Source organism: Crinia signifera, chromosome 9 (genome assembly GCF_055691185.1).
Source record: "Crinia signifera chromosome 9, ASM5569118v1, whole genome shotgun sequence".
Lineage (NCBI taxonomy): Eukaryota > Metazoa > Chordata > Amphibia > Anura > Myobatrachidae > Crinia > Crinia signifera.
Window position 1 is genome coordinate 72,948,490 of NC_139225.1, and position 15,121 is coordinate 72,963,610.

General features: G+C 49.2%; 1 protein-coding gene across 1 annotated transcript; it reads left to right on the plus strand.

Moving 5' to 3' along the window:
• The first annotated feature begins 432 nt into the window (after nucleotides 1–432).
• LOC146036621 (glutamine amidotransferase-like class 1 domain-containing protein 3, mitochondrial) lies at nucleotides 433–13,607 on the plus strand. Its single transcript, XM_083160564.1, has 4 exons — nucleotides 433–652; nucleotides 10,971–11,142; nucleotides 11,235–11,436; nucleotides 13,308–13,607. Exons 1-4 carry the CDS (start codon nucleotides 542–544, stop codon nucleotides 13,498–13,500), a joined length of 678 nt encoding a protein of 225 aa, XP_083016690.1. The 5' UTR covers nucleotides 433–541; the 3' UTR covers nucleotides 13,501–13,607.
• The last annotated feature ends 1,514 nt before the right edge of the window (nucleotides 13,608–15,121 follow it).

The window sequence follows — 15,121 nt, forward strand, 5'->3', positions numbered from 1 at the left end:
TCCATAGGAACACACATGGAATCTTTGGTAAAGCATTGCAATCTTTTGTCCGTCCTGGACATTATTTATTTATTTACAGGACTTTACTTTTGATTTCTTACTTTGTATGGATGCAGACTGAAATATTGGTACAAATATTATTTTATCATTTGTTTACTCTCATCTCCCCCTCCCTTCTTTCCCTTCCAAGTTCTGTACCCCCATATTATTTCTATGAAAAATTCACAATAAAAACGTATTGTTAAAAAATAAATAAACCATCAGTTGTAATTTGGTCTAGGCTGCGCCCATCATTAGGTGAGTGACAGACAGTGTGGGAAAACCCCGAGGGCTGCGATAGTTGTAATAATTACAGTGGAGTCATTGTAGACAGCATTTCCCTGTGTACAGGCTCCTCCCCAGACACGCCCCCTCTGTGTGTGTATATAAGGGCAGGTGCCACACAGCAGAACACAACACAGCTCTCTCTGAAGCGACTTTCCAGCAACTGCTATTACTTCCGGGTATTCCAGGCTTCCCCTGCCAGTGTCCTGCATCAGTCATGTCCCAGAAGAAGGTGGCAGTGATCCTCTCAGGCTGCGGGGTGTATGATGGCAGCGAGATCCACGAGTCCTCGGCTGTGCTTGTGCATCTGAGCAGGGCCGGCTCTCAGGTGAGAAAAGACGATACAGGGCAAAATGTGTATAAGCCAAGAGCGTAGGGATCATACTTTTTTGCAGGGTCTTTTAAAAGCTGTCAGACCGTGCAGTGCATTACTGTGCATGAACTTGTGGCTCTTCACTATACAACTAGTAACTATTGTGCAAGGTGCTGTAATGCTGCTCATTCTAAAGGACCCCACACACTAGAACGATTTTTTTGTCCGATTTTCGACCGATCGTTCGATATATCGGCCGATTATCTGCAAAAATCGCCCGATATATCGGTCGAAAATCGGCCAAAAAATCGTTTTAGTGTGTAGGGCCTTAGATCTGCTGTGTACACAGCACTATAGGAGATGACACTTTATAATGTACCAGTTGTATAAAAAGCAGATAAAGATATAAAGTGTAATAAGACTGTATATAAATGGCATCAGAGCTTAATACTGACCATTCTTCTGGCAAACACCTTTGCCTGAATATACCCTGGCACATAGCTGTGTACGCATCAGTACTCTATATTGTCATTACTGGACAGTAGTCATTAATAATGTAACCTGCAATATTATTTCTACCTCTCCTTCAGATCTCTGCTTATGCTGCTGCAATTATAAAGTTTGCTATTTAAAACTGATAAACTTTAAATTTTGGGGTGACATCTGCTATTTGTGGATAGTCCTGACAACCACACTTTGTAAGAGGACTTGTTACCTTTTGTGACTGGCTGTCTTTATACAGCCCATACATCAAGACTTCTTGCAAAACTCCTGGCCTGTGCTAACACTTGTTCTACATAAATGCTGTACACTGGTGGGAAGCCCTGGAGGTATACAGGAGATGGCATTGTGCAATGTGGAATCTTATTGTTATAGTGATAAGTAGCCCATGACTTAATTAACCTTTATATAACCATAATTACAAAAACCTCTACTTAAAATAATTTGAGACTGACGCAAATAATTCACGCAGACAAAATAAAGACTCAGACACCAGAATTACGTTTAAAAAGGTCAAAGGAATTATTTATTGAAGACCTTGTTAAGCTAAACTAGAATTTTAAATTTGGAATTTTGGGATCTTAAAGATCAAGTCCCTAACGTTAAACTAAAAAATGGAGGATGGCAAAAATTCTTAGACGCTACCACACGCCAGCCCAGTCAACTTGAAACATGTGACTTAAACTTAAGGAGGGGTTCACCACCGCCTCCTAACTGGCACAACCTGCATCGTGAGGATCTCACCACCCCCTAACCTGGCAGAGCAAAAAATGGGCGGTCCCGCAGGGGAACGCCCCTTGTCCACCCGCATGGCGAGGACCACTCGCCGTCCTACGAAAGGGGTGGTGTCCCACGATGACCGCTTATGCCCCCCTTTGACCGCTGGCTGGTAGCGACTTTCCGCCATTTTGGCTGAAAAGCCACCACAAAAATTGCTTAAAAAGACCAATCGTACCAGCACTCTGAGGGATAGCCATCCCACCACTGGGTACTAAAATAGGGAGGGCGGGAGGGCTTCCAAAGGTAAGAAGGTGGAGGTCACATGGTCCCTAGAGCTTAAGTAGTGCTAAAATGTACCCTCCCCCTTAACTCCTGATAGGCTAACTACTTCTGCCCACCTTATCACTAGGCAGAAAAACCTAGCAGAGTTTTTTCACTGCCTGAACTTTTGCTGACCCTAAGTCAGGGCTCTTATCATGCTTCAAGCTTAAACAGCCTTCAGCTCCATTAAGTAGCCCATGACTTAATTAACCTTTATATAACCATAATTACAAAAACCTCTACTTAAAATAATTTGAGACTGACGCAAATAATTCACGCAGACAAAATAAAGACTCAGACACCAGAATTACGTTTAAAAAGGTCAAAGGAATTATTTATTGAAGACCTTGTTAAGCTAAACTAGAATTTTAAATTTGGAATTTTGGGATCTTAAAGATCAAGTCCCTAACGTTAAACTAAAAAATGGAGGATGGCAAAAATTCTTAGACGCTACCACACGCCAGCCCAGTCAACTTGAAACATGTGACTTAAACTTAAGGAGGGGTTCACCACCGCCTCCTAACTGGCACAACCTGCATCGTGAGGATCTCACCACCCCCTAACCTGGCAGAGCAAAAAATGGGCGGTCCCGCAGGGGAACGCCCCTTGTCCACCCGCATGGCGAGGACCACTCGCCGTCCTACGAAAGGGGTGGTGTCCCACGATGACCGCTTATGCCCCCCTTTGACCGCTGGCTGGTAGCGACTTTCCGCCACAACAAAGGTTGCCTTAAGGCAACCTCCACCGCCATCCCCATTATAAAACCCGAAAGGCCATTAACCCGCCTACTCATGCCCAAACTCTAAAAATATCCTCCAGGAAGATGCAATTTCCCGCAGGGGAAAGATGCACCCCATCCTCACGATAAAACCTCACACTGTCCAAGACCAGCGAAGGATGTTTGACGACAATTCCTCCCATGGCTCTCACAAAAACTCCTATTGCGGAGTTCACCTTCTTGCGAGCCTTTTCAATGGCGGAGATCCTAACTGCACCCCGCCAATGAAACCTGGGAATTATCTCCGACCACACCACCTTAACATTAGGCCAGTGTGCCCTCAACGCCACCAGATCCGACTTGATGCTTAGAATCAAGTCAATCCCTTTGGTAATACCCAGATCATTACCCCCAAGATGAATGACCAGCCACTCAGGCCTGCCCCAGTTCCTCTCATGCCTCATGAGCAATTTCAGGAACTCGACCCAACGCAGACCCCGGACACCTATCCACCTGACCTGCCTATCACCAAGATAATCGTGTGACCTTCTTGCCATTGGATGCCTCCCGGCCCAATAAATAAAAGAATGGCCGATGAGCCATATTTGTCCTGATGAATCCGTTGGAACTGAAAAAATAAGGAGATTCCCTAACATCAGTATCTTAATCTTGAAAAACACAACTTGATACATAATCAACCCATGTGAAGGAGAAAACTTAAAAAACCTCCCGTGGACCAGTTTTGCCAATTGAATTAAGGCCCCCGTGGAGGAAAAAGTAAAAACAACCTTCACACCATCGATTCCGGAACGCTGCCGTTCCAAAACCGACAGTAAACTTCGTTTTAGGGTTGGCGCAACAGGCGCATCTACAACTTATCTAAACGAACATAAGACTTGTATGCATTTGACTTCCACCGGCCTAGCGCCCGGATCTCACTTACCGACGATCCGGACGCCGCCGCCTGTGTAGCCGACCCAATCCGAAAGGAATGGGTCCCATACTCCTGGGGCCTTAGTCCCAGTACCACTAAACACTGTTTTAAAACCGCAGCAAATTGAAACTTTGACATTGAACTCCCATCTGCATGCAACAAAAACTGCCCTTGAATCCCCGCAGGGCGGATTCCTAAATAAGCTTGCGCCAAGCTGAGCGGGCATATATCCTTAGCGCATTGCGCCTGCAATGTGACCCAGCGCCCCTTCCCCAGCTGATCTGTTTTGGACTTAGCCAACCTGCATAACACGCTGCCACTACCTATTTTGACGTTGCCCACCAGCAAACCAGCCTCTTTGCCCGCTTTGTTCTTAGCCACCAATTCGCTTACTCTAAATGCCCCGAAAAATGCAAACACAAAAGCGGTCCTAAAAAGCAACACCTCAAATGGAGATTCCCCAACATCCGCTAAAACCTTAACCAGATTTTTCAGCAGTACCAAATCAATGGGACGCCTTGCGTCCTTTGTTGCCGGGTTGGCCCTGGCCCACCCTTTCATGGCCTTGGCCAACACAAAGGACCGAGTGGGGTCCTCCTGACCCCGCAGCTTAGAATGAAAAGCTATGCCCGCAAGGGCAATCGACATGGCCCCTTTAGCCCTACCCGCTTCGTAGTGCTCCCACACAAAAACACCCAACCTGTCTTCCATGGACTCACCTTCCCGACCATACCTACCCAGGAAAGCCTGCCAATCCCTCCATGCTGCATCATATGCCCTTTGTGTGGAAGGAGCCAGAGCGTTCCTGGCCAGCCCCACTAACCCGGTTCGATGATCTGCCAGACAAAAGGCGGGCATGTCAAACCCACAGGAGAAGCCCCGGGTACCAACTCCCGGAACCTAACCCATTGGAAACGGGACAATGCATCCGCAATGTTATTCTCTATGCCAGGCACATGCCTGGCAGAGAAATTAATATTAAATTGAAGACACTGCAATACTAGATGCCTGAGCAACCGCAAGGTGAACGGGCATGAACTCCTCTGATTGTTTATTGCGTGCACCACCCCCATGTTGTCGCACCGAAAAACTACCTGCCTATCGGCCAATTCACGGGCCCACAACACCAGGGACACCACAATGGGAAACAGCTCCAACAACAGAAGGTTCCTAGTAAAGCCCCTATCCACCCAGGACTTTGGCCATCCCGCAACACACCATTCCAACCTGAAAAAGGCCCCAAACCCACAACTGCCTGACGCATCCGTAAATAACTGCAACGCACTGTTGTAGCAAGGAGGTGCAGGCCACAACACTACCCTGTTGAAAGAAACCAAAAAAGAGGACCAAACCTTTAAATCCTCCCTGATTTCTCTGGATAGGTAAACCGAATGATGGAGCCGAGCAACCCCAGCTGTTGCACGTTCCAATTTGCGACAAAACACACGACCCATGGGTATGATTCTGCACGCAAAGTTGAAAGATCCCAATAAGGACTGAACCTGTTTTAACCGCACTTTCCGCTTACCCAGGCAATCCTCAATGAGACCCAAAAGCTTCTGTACCTTGTCCGCCGGTAGACGGCAGCATCCCGCCTGGGAATCGATTTCGATTCCCAGATAACTGAGGCAATGTGTTGGGCCTTCCGTTTTCCCTTCCGCTATGGGCACCCCTAGCGTTCTGAAAACCCTCTCAGTGACCTCCAATAACTTCTCGCAAACTTTGCTCCCGCCCTGACCCACCAAAAGGAAGTCATCAAGGTAATGAGCAATACCCTGATGCCCTGAAACCGACTGAATGCACCAATGCAAAAAACAACTAAACCTTTCAAAATACGCGCAAGAAACCGAGCACCCCATAGGAAGACATCTATCCACAAAAAACTCACTACCTAACTTGAAACCCAGGAACCGCAAGGAATCCGGGTGTATTGGTAACAACCTAAAAGCAGCTTCGACATCTACCTTTGCTAACAACGCATTACGGCCACAGCCTCTCACTAACTGCAAGGCCTCCTCGAATAACTGGTACCTAACCCTACACAGCTCTTCCGGTATGGCATCATTAACCGACCCCCCATGGGGGTGAGATAGGTGTTGGATCAACCTGAACTTTCCCGGGGTGCTCTTTGGTACAACACCCACCGGAGAAATGCACAAACCCTGTATTGGCGGTACCGCATATGGCCCGCACATACGCCCTAACGCTATTTCGGCATCCACTTTCTGTCGGACAATGAGAGGAAAATCCCTGGCCGATTTTAAATTCCTAACCGCAACAACATGTACTGAACCCTCAATTGGCAACTGAAAACCCCAACGAAAACCATTCAACAAAAAACTGGCAGCCTCACGATCCGGGTAGTTCCTGAGCCACCGGACTAACTCAGCCACCACTATAGGCGAAGGAGCCTTACTTGTGACCTCCAGCGGCTTCACTGGCATCACCGGCCCTACCCGCTGGGGCTGCGGTGCAATCTTTTGCTGGGTGACTGGACCCGCAAACTCTGCAGGAGTGGCGAAAACGACAATTCGCCCCCCTGTTGCACTTCCCTTCATTATAAGCAAAACACTTGCCTTTGCCCGCTACCTTGGGGGACTGAGCTGGCGCCGCTGCCACCTTTTTTCCCGCACCTTCCCCCAGAGGCCTTGTCTGCTGAGTGACCTCCAGCCAGACCTCAACATCTTTGAACCCCATGGGCAACACCGCGTTACCATCCTGTTTTCGACGAAACTTTTCGTCATACTCCCGCCAGGAATACCCCTTTGTTTTCAAGTACATCTCGTGTACCAAAAACAAATATTTTATAAGATTGGGGTATTCCCCAACCCTGGTCTCGGCATAACAAGCTGCAAAAACTAAAAACCCCTTGAGCCACTGGTGAAAATTTCTAAAGGCATTTTCTCCTATTCCGTCTGCCTTTTTTGCCTTCTCAAAGGCCTGCTTCATGTCATCCGTCAGAGTAAAAATATCCACATATTTCCCCTTTCTAATCTTTTCTTTCATCCTCTTACGAATGCCCCTGGTGACCGCTGTGTTCGCACAGTGAACCATCTCGGTGAACAGGGGTGGCTCCGCAGGAGGAGGAGCAGCGCTTGTACCCAAAGGCTTGTCCTTTGTGGTAACCTTAGCGACCTGGCGTGCAATCATCCTAGCTAACTTACGCGGGCGCCGAGGGGAATCCGACCCCACACTACTGGTGTCACTATCTGTAGAATCACAAGATGTATGAACCGCACACTCACCCGTGCCTGATGTCCCCGGAGCTTCGTCAGCCGCAACGGCCGACCCGGAAACTGCTGCAGACGTTTCAGGGGCTGTCCTTGGCTCTGATCGGACTTCTCGACTTCTCCTCCTGGCTGCCATTGCCGTCCCTGCACCCACACTCGCCTGTGAAGACACAACAAGAGACGGGGGGGGGGGGGAAGAAACAACACTGCCCCCTTCGGCCACAACGGACGCCGAAGCCTCCGCCATGGCCGGAGGGACAACCTCAAAAGCACTTGAAAGCGGGGTCCGCTGCTGGTGCGCAGGCCTGATCTGGTTACCATATCCCCCTGATGCTTGGGGAAACCCCCCAACCCCCCCCGCTCCCGGGGGAAACCCGTAACCCTGCCCCATCTGCGGCTGCCAAAAACCTGCATAACATGACCCTTGCTCCCAAACATTGCCCGCTGAACTGGGTGAGCTGTACCCCTGCGAAACCATGGACCCCCACATAGGGTGGGCCATAGACCCCGAATGATACCCCGCTCTCTGCTGAAAGCCATAACCCGCGGGAAAAACAGGCCTAAAGGGGCCCCCCTGGGGCATCCCCCCTTGACCACTACCCCCCATGTGGGACTGCCAATATGGGGAGCTATGCGGGGCCCACTGTCCCTGCCAACCTAACATGGGGGAAACCTGAGGCATTGGGAGGGAATGAGGCCCCTGCCAGGTTGCTGCTGACATAATCCCACCCCCTGAAGAAAATCCCGGGTAAACACTTGCTGCAGGTCCCTGCATCTGCCCTGATGTGCCCACAGAACTACTGGGATAAAAAACATTTCCTCCCATCCCTGCCCCTGCAGGTGGCGCTGTTGCACCACCCCTCTGCCCCACCATGGCATTGTAGCCACCAAACCCCAACCCTGGCTCACCAAAAATCCCCTGATTAACCCCAGCATTAGGGAGACCCACAACACTTGTCCCCATCCCCACTCTATATTGGGGTCTGAGGCTACTCAATCCTCCTGTCACAGAACCCACATTCATGTTACTTGCAGGCACAAAATCCCCCATAGCGAATCCCCCTGTTCCTGTCACCACAGGAGCAGCCTGATCGCTCACCACCCCCCCACCCCCCTCACCATTCCTGCCCCCCCCAGCAGCCTCACTCCCCACAGCCACTGAGTTCACTTGCCCGTTAGCGTTGCTCCCCGCAAGGGAAGCCAACGCTTCATTACCAGCCCCCACACCTGGCGCTTGTATGCCCCCTTGCAGAGCGGGGGACCCCCCAGCCTCAGCAGGCTCTGAGGAGTTCCCCGCCGCCTGCGTTGCCGTGTCAGGCCTCGCGCTCACCAGAGCCGAGGCCTGCACTTCCCGCACATCCCCGCGAGCTGTGAGCGCTGCCGCGTCATCCGGCGCGTCACCCACCTCGCGCCCAGGCCGCGCACCAGCCAGCGCTGCGGCCTGTACCCCGCCCGACGCTACGCTCCCCGCTGCCTCCGTCCCCTCCGTTAGCACCTCCGGTGCCGCCGACTCCGCCCGCAAGCCCTCCCCACTCCCTGCCCGCTCACTGCCCTGCCCCAACACCGCAGACGGCGCCGGGGAAGGGGAGGTTGGCGGGGGGGCTATCACAACCACCGCATCACCCCCTGCATCCACTGAGAGGGCAGGCAAAGCCTCCCCCATATCCTCCACAGCCACTACTCTCACCCTGGGCCGCCGGTACCCCGCAAGGGGCCTGGCAGCGTCCACCAGACGGCGGGGAGGGGGAGCAGAGCGACGTGGCCTGGACATTTTCAAATACAGAGATGTAAAGAAGAAATTAACACTCACCAGATCTGCGCAGGACCCACAGGAACCAGCACTTCCAAAGGTAAGAAGGTGGAGGTCACATGGTCCCTAGAGCTTAAGTAGTGCTAAAATGTACCCTCCCCCTTAACTCCTGATAGGCTAACTACTTCTGCCCACCTTATCACTAGGCAGAAAAACCTAGCAGAGTTTTTTCACTGCCTGAACTTTTGCTGACCCTAAGTCAGGGCTCTTATCATGCTTCAAGCTTAAACAGCCTTCAGCTCCATTAACATCCATTTATAAGAAACTGTCTGTAAACAAGCCAGATAGCTGACACCCTTACATTGCTTACATGACTAATAATGTAGGCTTGTAAAAAAAAACTTAATGACTTTCCCTGAAACTTATTAACCACTTGATACTGTCCCATGTTTTCCTTCAAGGAAATTATGCGGTACTCTTTACTTAGAAGGGCGCCCATCTCGGGCATTGAATGCACTAAAAAATCAGGTGCGATGCGACAGACGAGATGCCCGAGATTTCCCATAGGGAACAATGTTAAATGTCTCAATTGACCCGATTTTCCTGTTCAATGCCTCAATTGACCCGATTTTTCCATAGGAAACAATGTTAAATGGGCCACAGAGGCCAAATAGGCACCCTGAAGTGTATAATGGCCACCCGAATTGTTAACGCCACCCCACGATCAACGTCAACCCGATGCGTGGCGAGCACAGCGAGCCCGCGAGGGGCGGCGGTACGCGTCCTACGACCTTTTCATACCCCCACTATCCACGTCGGCGTGGAGTTGAGAATAGAAAGTGTGGCGAGCCACCGAGCCCGAAGCGTGGCGAGCGGACGCGGATACCTTCACAGGTATCCGCGTCCCCTCGCGGGCTTCACAGCTGTCCGCGTACCCTCGCGGGGCTCGCTGCGCTCGCCACGCTTCGGGCTCGGTGGCTCGCTGCGCTCGCCACACTTTCTATTCTCAACTCCACGCCGACGTGGATAGTGGGGGTATGAAAAGGTCGTAGGACGCGTACCGCCGCCCCTCGCGGGCTCGCTGCGCTCGCCACGCATCGGGTTGACGTTGATCGTGGGGTGGCGTTAACAATTCGGGTGGCCATTATACACTTCAGGGTGCCCATTTGGCCTCTGTGGCCCATTTAACATTGTTTCCTATGGAAAAATCGGGTCAATTGAGGCATTGAACAGGAAAATTGGGTCAATTGAGACATTTAACATTGTTCCCTATGGGAAATCTCGGGCATCTCGTCGGTTGATCGCACCCGATTTTTTTAGTGCATTCAATGCCCGAGATGCCCGAGATTTTTTACTAACGATGCCCACGATCAAAATCGTGGGCGCCCTTCTAAGTAAAGAGTACCAATTATGCATTTTAAATGATACAGATGTAGCCAAACTCGCACCTGTGGCGTGGAATCGCCATGCTACTATGTTGTCACTCAGTCCATTCTATGAGCCCCAGGAGCGAATCACATGTACACGTGCGGTTATGGGACTGCGCCAATTGCCATGTGAGTCGCACATGGTGATTGACACTGCAATGATAAGCGTGGCTACATCTGTAGGAGGGAAGGGGGTCTGCTGCCCAATTCTTCCTCGCATCTAGGTGGCGGGGAACAAGGACTTTACAGTGTGTATAGCAGATGTTGTTATGTGTGGGCAAAATTTTGGTACTTGTGTAGTTTCACGGCACCCAATATATCGGCCGATATATCGATGCGATTTTTGACCTGTTCATAACCCCACTATCCACTACGCATGGAGTTGATTTTATATAGTGTGGAGAGCACGGCGAGCCCCACGAGGGGACGCGGATTACTGCGCTCGCCACACTATATAAAATCATTCTGAAAAGGTCAAAAATTGCTTCGGATCGCACCGATATATCGGGTGCCGTGAAAATACACAATTACCAAATTTTTTTTTTTTTTTTTTTCTCCTCTGGAGTATCCTAATAGGCTTTTTAATGCATCTCTCAGCGTAGTACAGCTCTGCCCTGTATACATTAATCACATAAGCTCCCATGGTGCTGTGTGCTTGCCTCTGATGTTACTTTGCATGTAGTATCCATATTCCTAGTGTAATAAAGCGCTCTCTCCCTGTTCCTCCTGCAGTATGTGCTTTTCGCACCCAATATAGACCAGATGCACGTTGTGGACCATGTGAAAGGACAGCCCACTGAGGAAAAGCGGAATGTGCTCACAGAGAGTGCGCGGATTGCAAGAGGAGATATTAAAGACCTTGCAGATCTGAAAGTCGGTGACTATGATGCACTCATCATACCAGGTACAGTCATACAGAGGGTGATAGATCTGCACAAACAAAAGTACCATAAATGTGATGGAGATTTTCATTCTGTTTTCTCTCTCCTTTACCAGGAGGTTTTGGAGTTGCTAAAAATCTCTCTTCGTGGGCAGTGACAGGGAAGGACTGCTCCGTTCTAACAGCTGTTGAAGAAGCTATTAAGGGATTTCATGCTGCTAAGAAGCCCATTGGCCTGTGCTGTATCTCCCCTGTGCTGGCTGCAAAGCTGCTCCCTGGGTGTGAAGTGACTGTTGGCTGCGATACAGAGTGTGACAAGTATGTCTCAGCAATATGTGTGAATAATTGTGGCCGTACTTTCCTTTTAAAGCTATGCAAAAATCTCCCATACTGTATATAAACCACTATGAAGATTTGCAGACCCTATACCTGATACAGAGTGAATGCTATTGATCCGTGTGCGATTACAGATTTGGAATTTTTATTATTGATTATCTATATGAAAGGCCGGACTGACCAGCTGGTGCTATGGGCAGACAGTTTTGCCTGGTTGGCATTGCTGATCTAGGAGGTGGGCAAATGCCCCAGGCCTCCCTCCTTGATGACTGTCACCAATCAGATTACTGATCCAAAGAGGCAGCCTCTGACCTCTTCACACTATATCCACAGTCACACGTTGTGACCTATTAGTGCACTGCTGCCTGAGCTGTGCCAGCGGCCATCTAGGCACACACTAGGCCTGTGCAGGCTCTGCACTACAAATACATGGAGGAGGACAGGTGTTAATATGTAGTAGGTCAGTCATCAGCCCCTCAGACACTGCGTCTACATGGTATGTGTAAGAATTCATTGAGGTGTGCACTGTCATGTCCCTACTTCTATTACCACCCACAGTTATCATATATCTCTACCCCCCCCCCCCCCCCCCCACCCATCCATTTATTACTACCATTGGGGACACTGTAGTAGGTGACCCCTGGTGCGGCCAGTACCACAAACACTGTTGTCACTGCAGGGCCATATTTTCCAAGAACCCTTCAATTGCCTCACTCCAGGGGTGTGCCCAGCATCCGCAGAGATCACTGCTTGCAATGCCAACTCCTTCTCCATGACAGGAGCCAGTTGCTGTAGGACATGGGTCCTCAGACTGCGGCCCTCCAGATGTTTTGAAACTACAAATCCCAGCATGCCTAGCCACAGTTTTAACACTCCATTATAGCAAAACTGTGCAAGGCATGCTGGGATTTGTAGTTTCACAACATCTGGAGGGCCGCAGTTTGAGGACCCATGCTGTAGGATAATGTCACACTGCAGCAACACGCTCCTGTCAGGGAGGAGGAGCATTTGGGTGTCACCCCTTGGAAGGATAACACCCAGGTGCAGTTAACTCCTCTCCCTTGTGACTTTGCCTACTAAATTTCAGTGTGTCCCTTCTGCAACAGCTATGCCCCATCAGCTTGTAGTCTAGCTGTGTGTGAAACCCACAGAGCTGTGTGTGAAACCCACAGAGCTGTGTGTGAAACCCACAGAGCTGTGTGTGAAACCCACAGAGCTGTGTGTGAAACCCACAGCATGGGGCTGGTAGGCTTTAAATGCCAGAGTCAGCATTTAGTGCCAGTCCAACTCTGTCCACATGTATCTTTAGCTCATTCACTAAATTTGAAGGGGAATGAAGGAAGAAGGCCTGAGTTCATCCAACACCAGAACCTGTATCTCCAGCTGTTCTCCTTCTGACCTATATCTGAATTAGAACTTGTAATATATATCAGAGGTGATCATAATATGGCTCTATGGCAGTGGTCAGGGAACTGTGTCCTCATTGCCCCACACAGTGCATGTTTTGCTGGTAACCCAGCAGGTGTACTAATTACTCAGACACATTTTATAAGGTCTGCAGGTGGAGTTAATTATTTCACTTGTGATTCTGTGAGGAGACCTGCAAAACATGCACTGCGTGGGGTAATGAGGACCGAGTTCCCTGACCACTGCTCTGTGGGATGTGTTACAGTAACTCCCTATACGTCCTGTAGTTCCACCACAGCCAGATGCCCACTTCAGATTGGAGTAGTCTGTTCTAGCATCACAGACTTATGTAAGAAATAAATGCTGGTAATGTGGAAGTCCTTTCTATTGTACTTTACACGGTCATTTTATCACTATTGTAACCGCATGTCCCTTCTCTTCCGCAGGTGGCCCCATGCAGGAACCGCTGGAGCCATTAAACAGCTTGGCTGTAAACATGTCAACAAACAAGTCCATGAAGTTCATGTGGACACGAAAAATAAACTGGTGACTACCAGCGCTTTCATGTGTAATAGCCCAATACATGAGATCTTCGACGGCATCGGTGAAATGGTTAAAGATGTACTCAAGCTAGCTTAAATGAACAAGGAAAAAGAATACAGCTGGATTTTATTATGTAGTTAAAACTTCATCACGTTGAATAATTGTCTATTTATTAACAATTAAAGTGTCATTTTGATATTCAATAGGTGGCTCTGGTGTCATTCCTTCTGCATTTACTCTAGAAGTAACAGTTATTCTGTGTACACACCATAACTAGGCACTAAAACAGGGCTGGGCAACACCGGCCCTCCAGATGTTGATGAACTACACATCCCAGCATGCCTTGCATCAGTTTCAGCATGGCCACATAGCAAAACTAATGCAAAGCATCCTGGGATGTGTAGCTCACTAACATCTGGAGGGCCGGTGTTGCCCAGCCCTGCACTAAAAAGTGGTTAGAGATGCATCTGCACACTTGTGTTCCCACATCATGTATCTTGCAACCTTAGGACTACATTAGCTCTTGCTATAAGTTGTATGTAACTTTCTGTGAGGAACTCCGTGGCTCTTAGGCTGGTTTCACACACTCCGGCTCCTGCCGGACGGTGAAATCCCGCACGGCCAGGGAGCCGTGCCGCACACAATACTTTATCATGGAGGGGATGGCTACAGCCCGGCAGCCGTCCCTTCCAGTGGCGGGATCTGGCTGCAACAGTGTGGCCGTCCCGTGTGAATGGACACAATAGTGTCCATTCACAACTAATGTGTGCGGCATGGCTCCCTGGCCGGAGCCGGACTGTGTGAAACCGGCCTTACGGTCAGCTGCTTTTCCATGGCTTGTCTGTAAAAGAATTGCATTTGTATTTATATAAATTCACGTTCAAAAGGATTTCCACTTAGTTAGATTTCTAATACAACGTGCAAAATTATATCCAATATTTATTGTACATATATGCAGTTTTCTATTCCTTTGCAATGTTTCCTATATAAGGATCAATGAGGCATTTTGATTTTGCTGAATACCTTTTTTATTGGGTAATTCAGTGGTTCCCAAACTGTGCGCCTAGGCTCCCTGGGGTACCTCTGAGCACTTGCAGGGGAGCCTCAGGTTGGTGGTCCAGAACCAATTCAAATTATTTATGGCCAATGAAATAGTCCAAATCAGTTCTTGTGGCTTTCAATCAAGAATATGTGGGTAAACAGAAGTGAATCATGTTTCTCACCACATAACTGGACCTAAGGAAAACCATTTAATCACAACTTACTTAATATCAGTAACAAACTTTTGGCCTAGGGGTGCAGTGAAAAAAATATTCTGATACTTAAGGGTGCCGCAGTAGCGCACGCATGGGGGGTTTCTGAGTACCCAGAAACCCCCCTAGGAGTCTAAGGGACCTAGGCTGAAAGCTGAGGGTCCCCTCTTTCCATGGGTACAAGAATTTTAAAAATCGGCCCTTGGGAACCGGAGATATCTGACTTCAAAGCAGTGGTCCCCATCCAAGACTGTTAATTGCTCTTCCTAGTCAGATATTTCAGGTTCTATCTGACAGAGTTTTTCTGAGAGTATATTCCAAAAGATGAGACTCTCCCCCTTTGATAGACACTAGTAGCTTGTCTCTACTGTTTCCAAAACCAGAGATATCAGCCTTCCAGCAGCTGGTTACTGCTCCAGCTCCAGCTCCACACACCTGGTATGTAGTTTCATATTCTCGTTGGC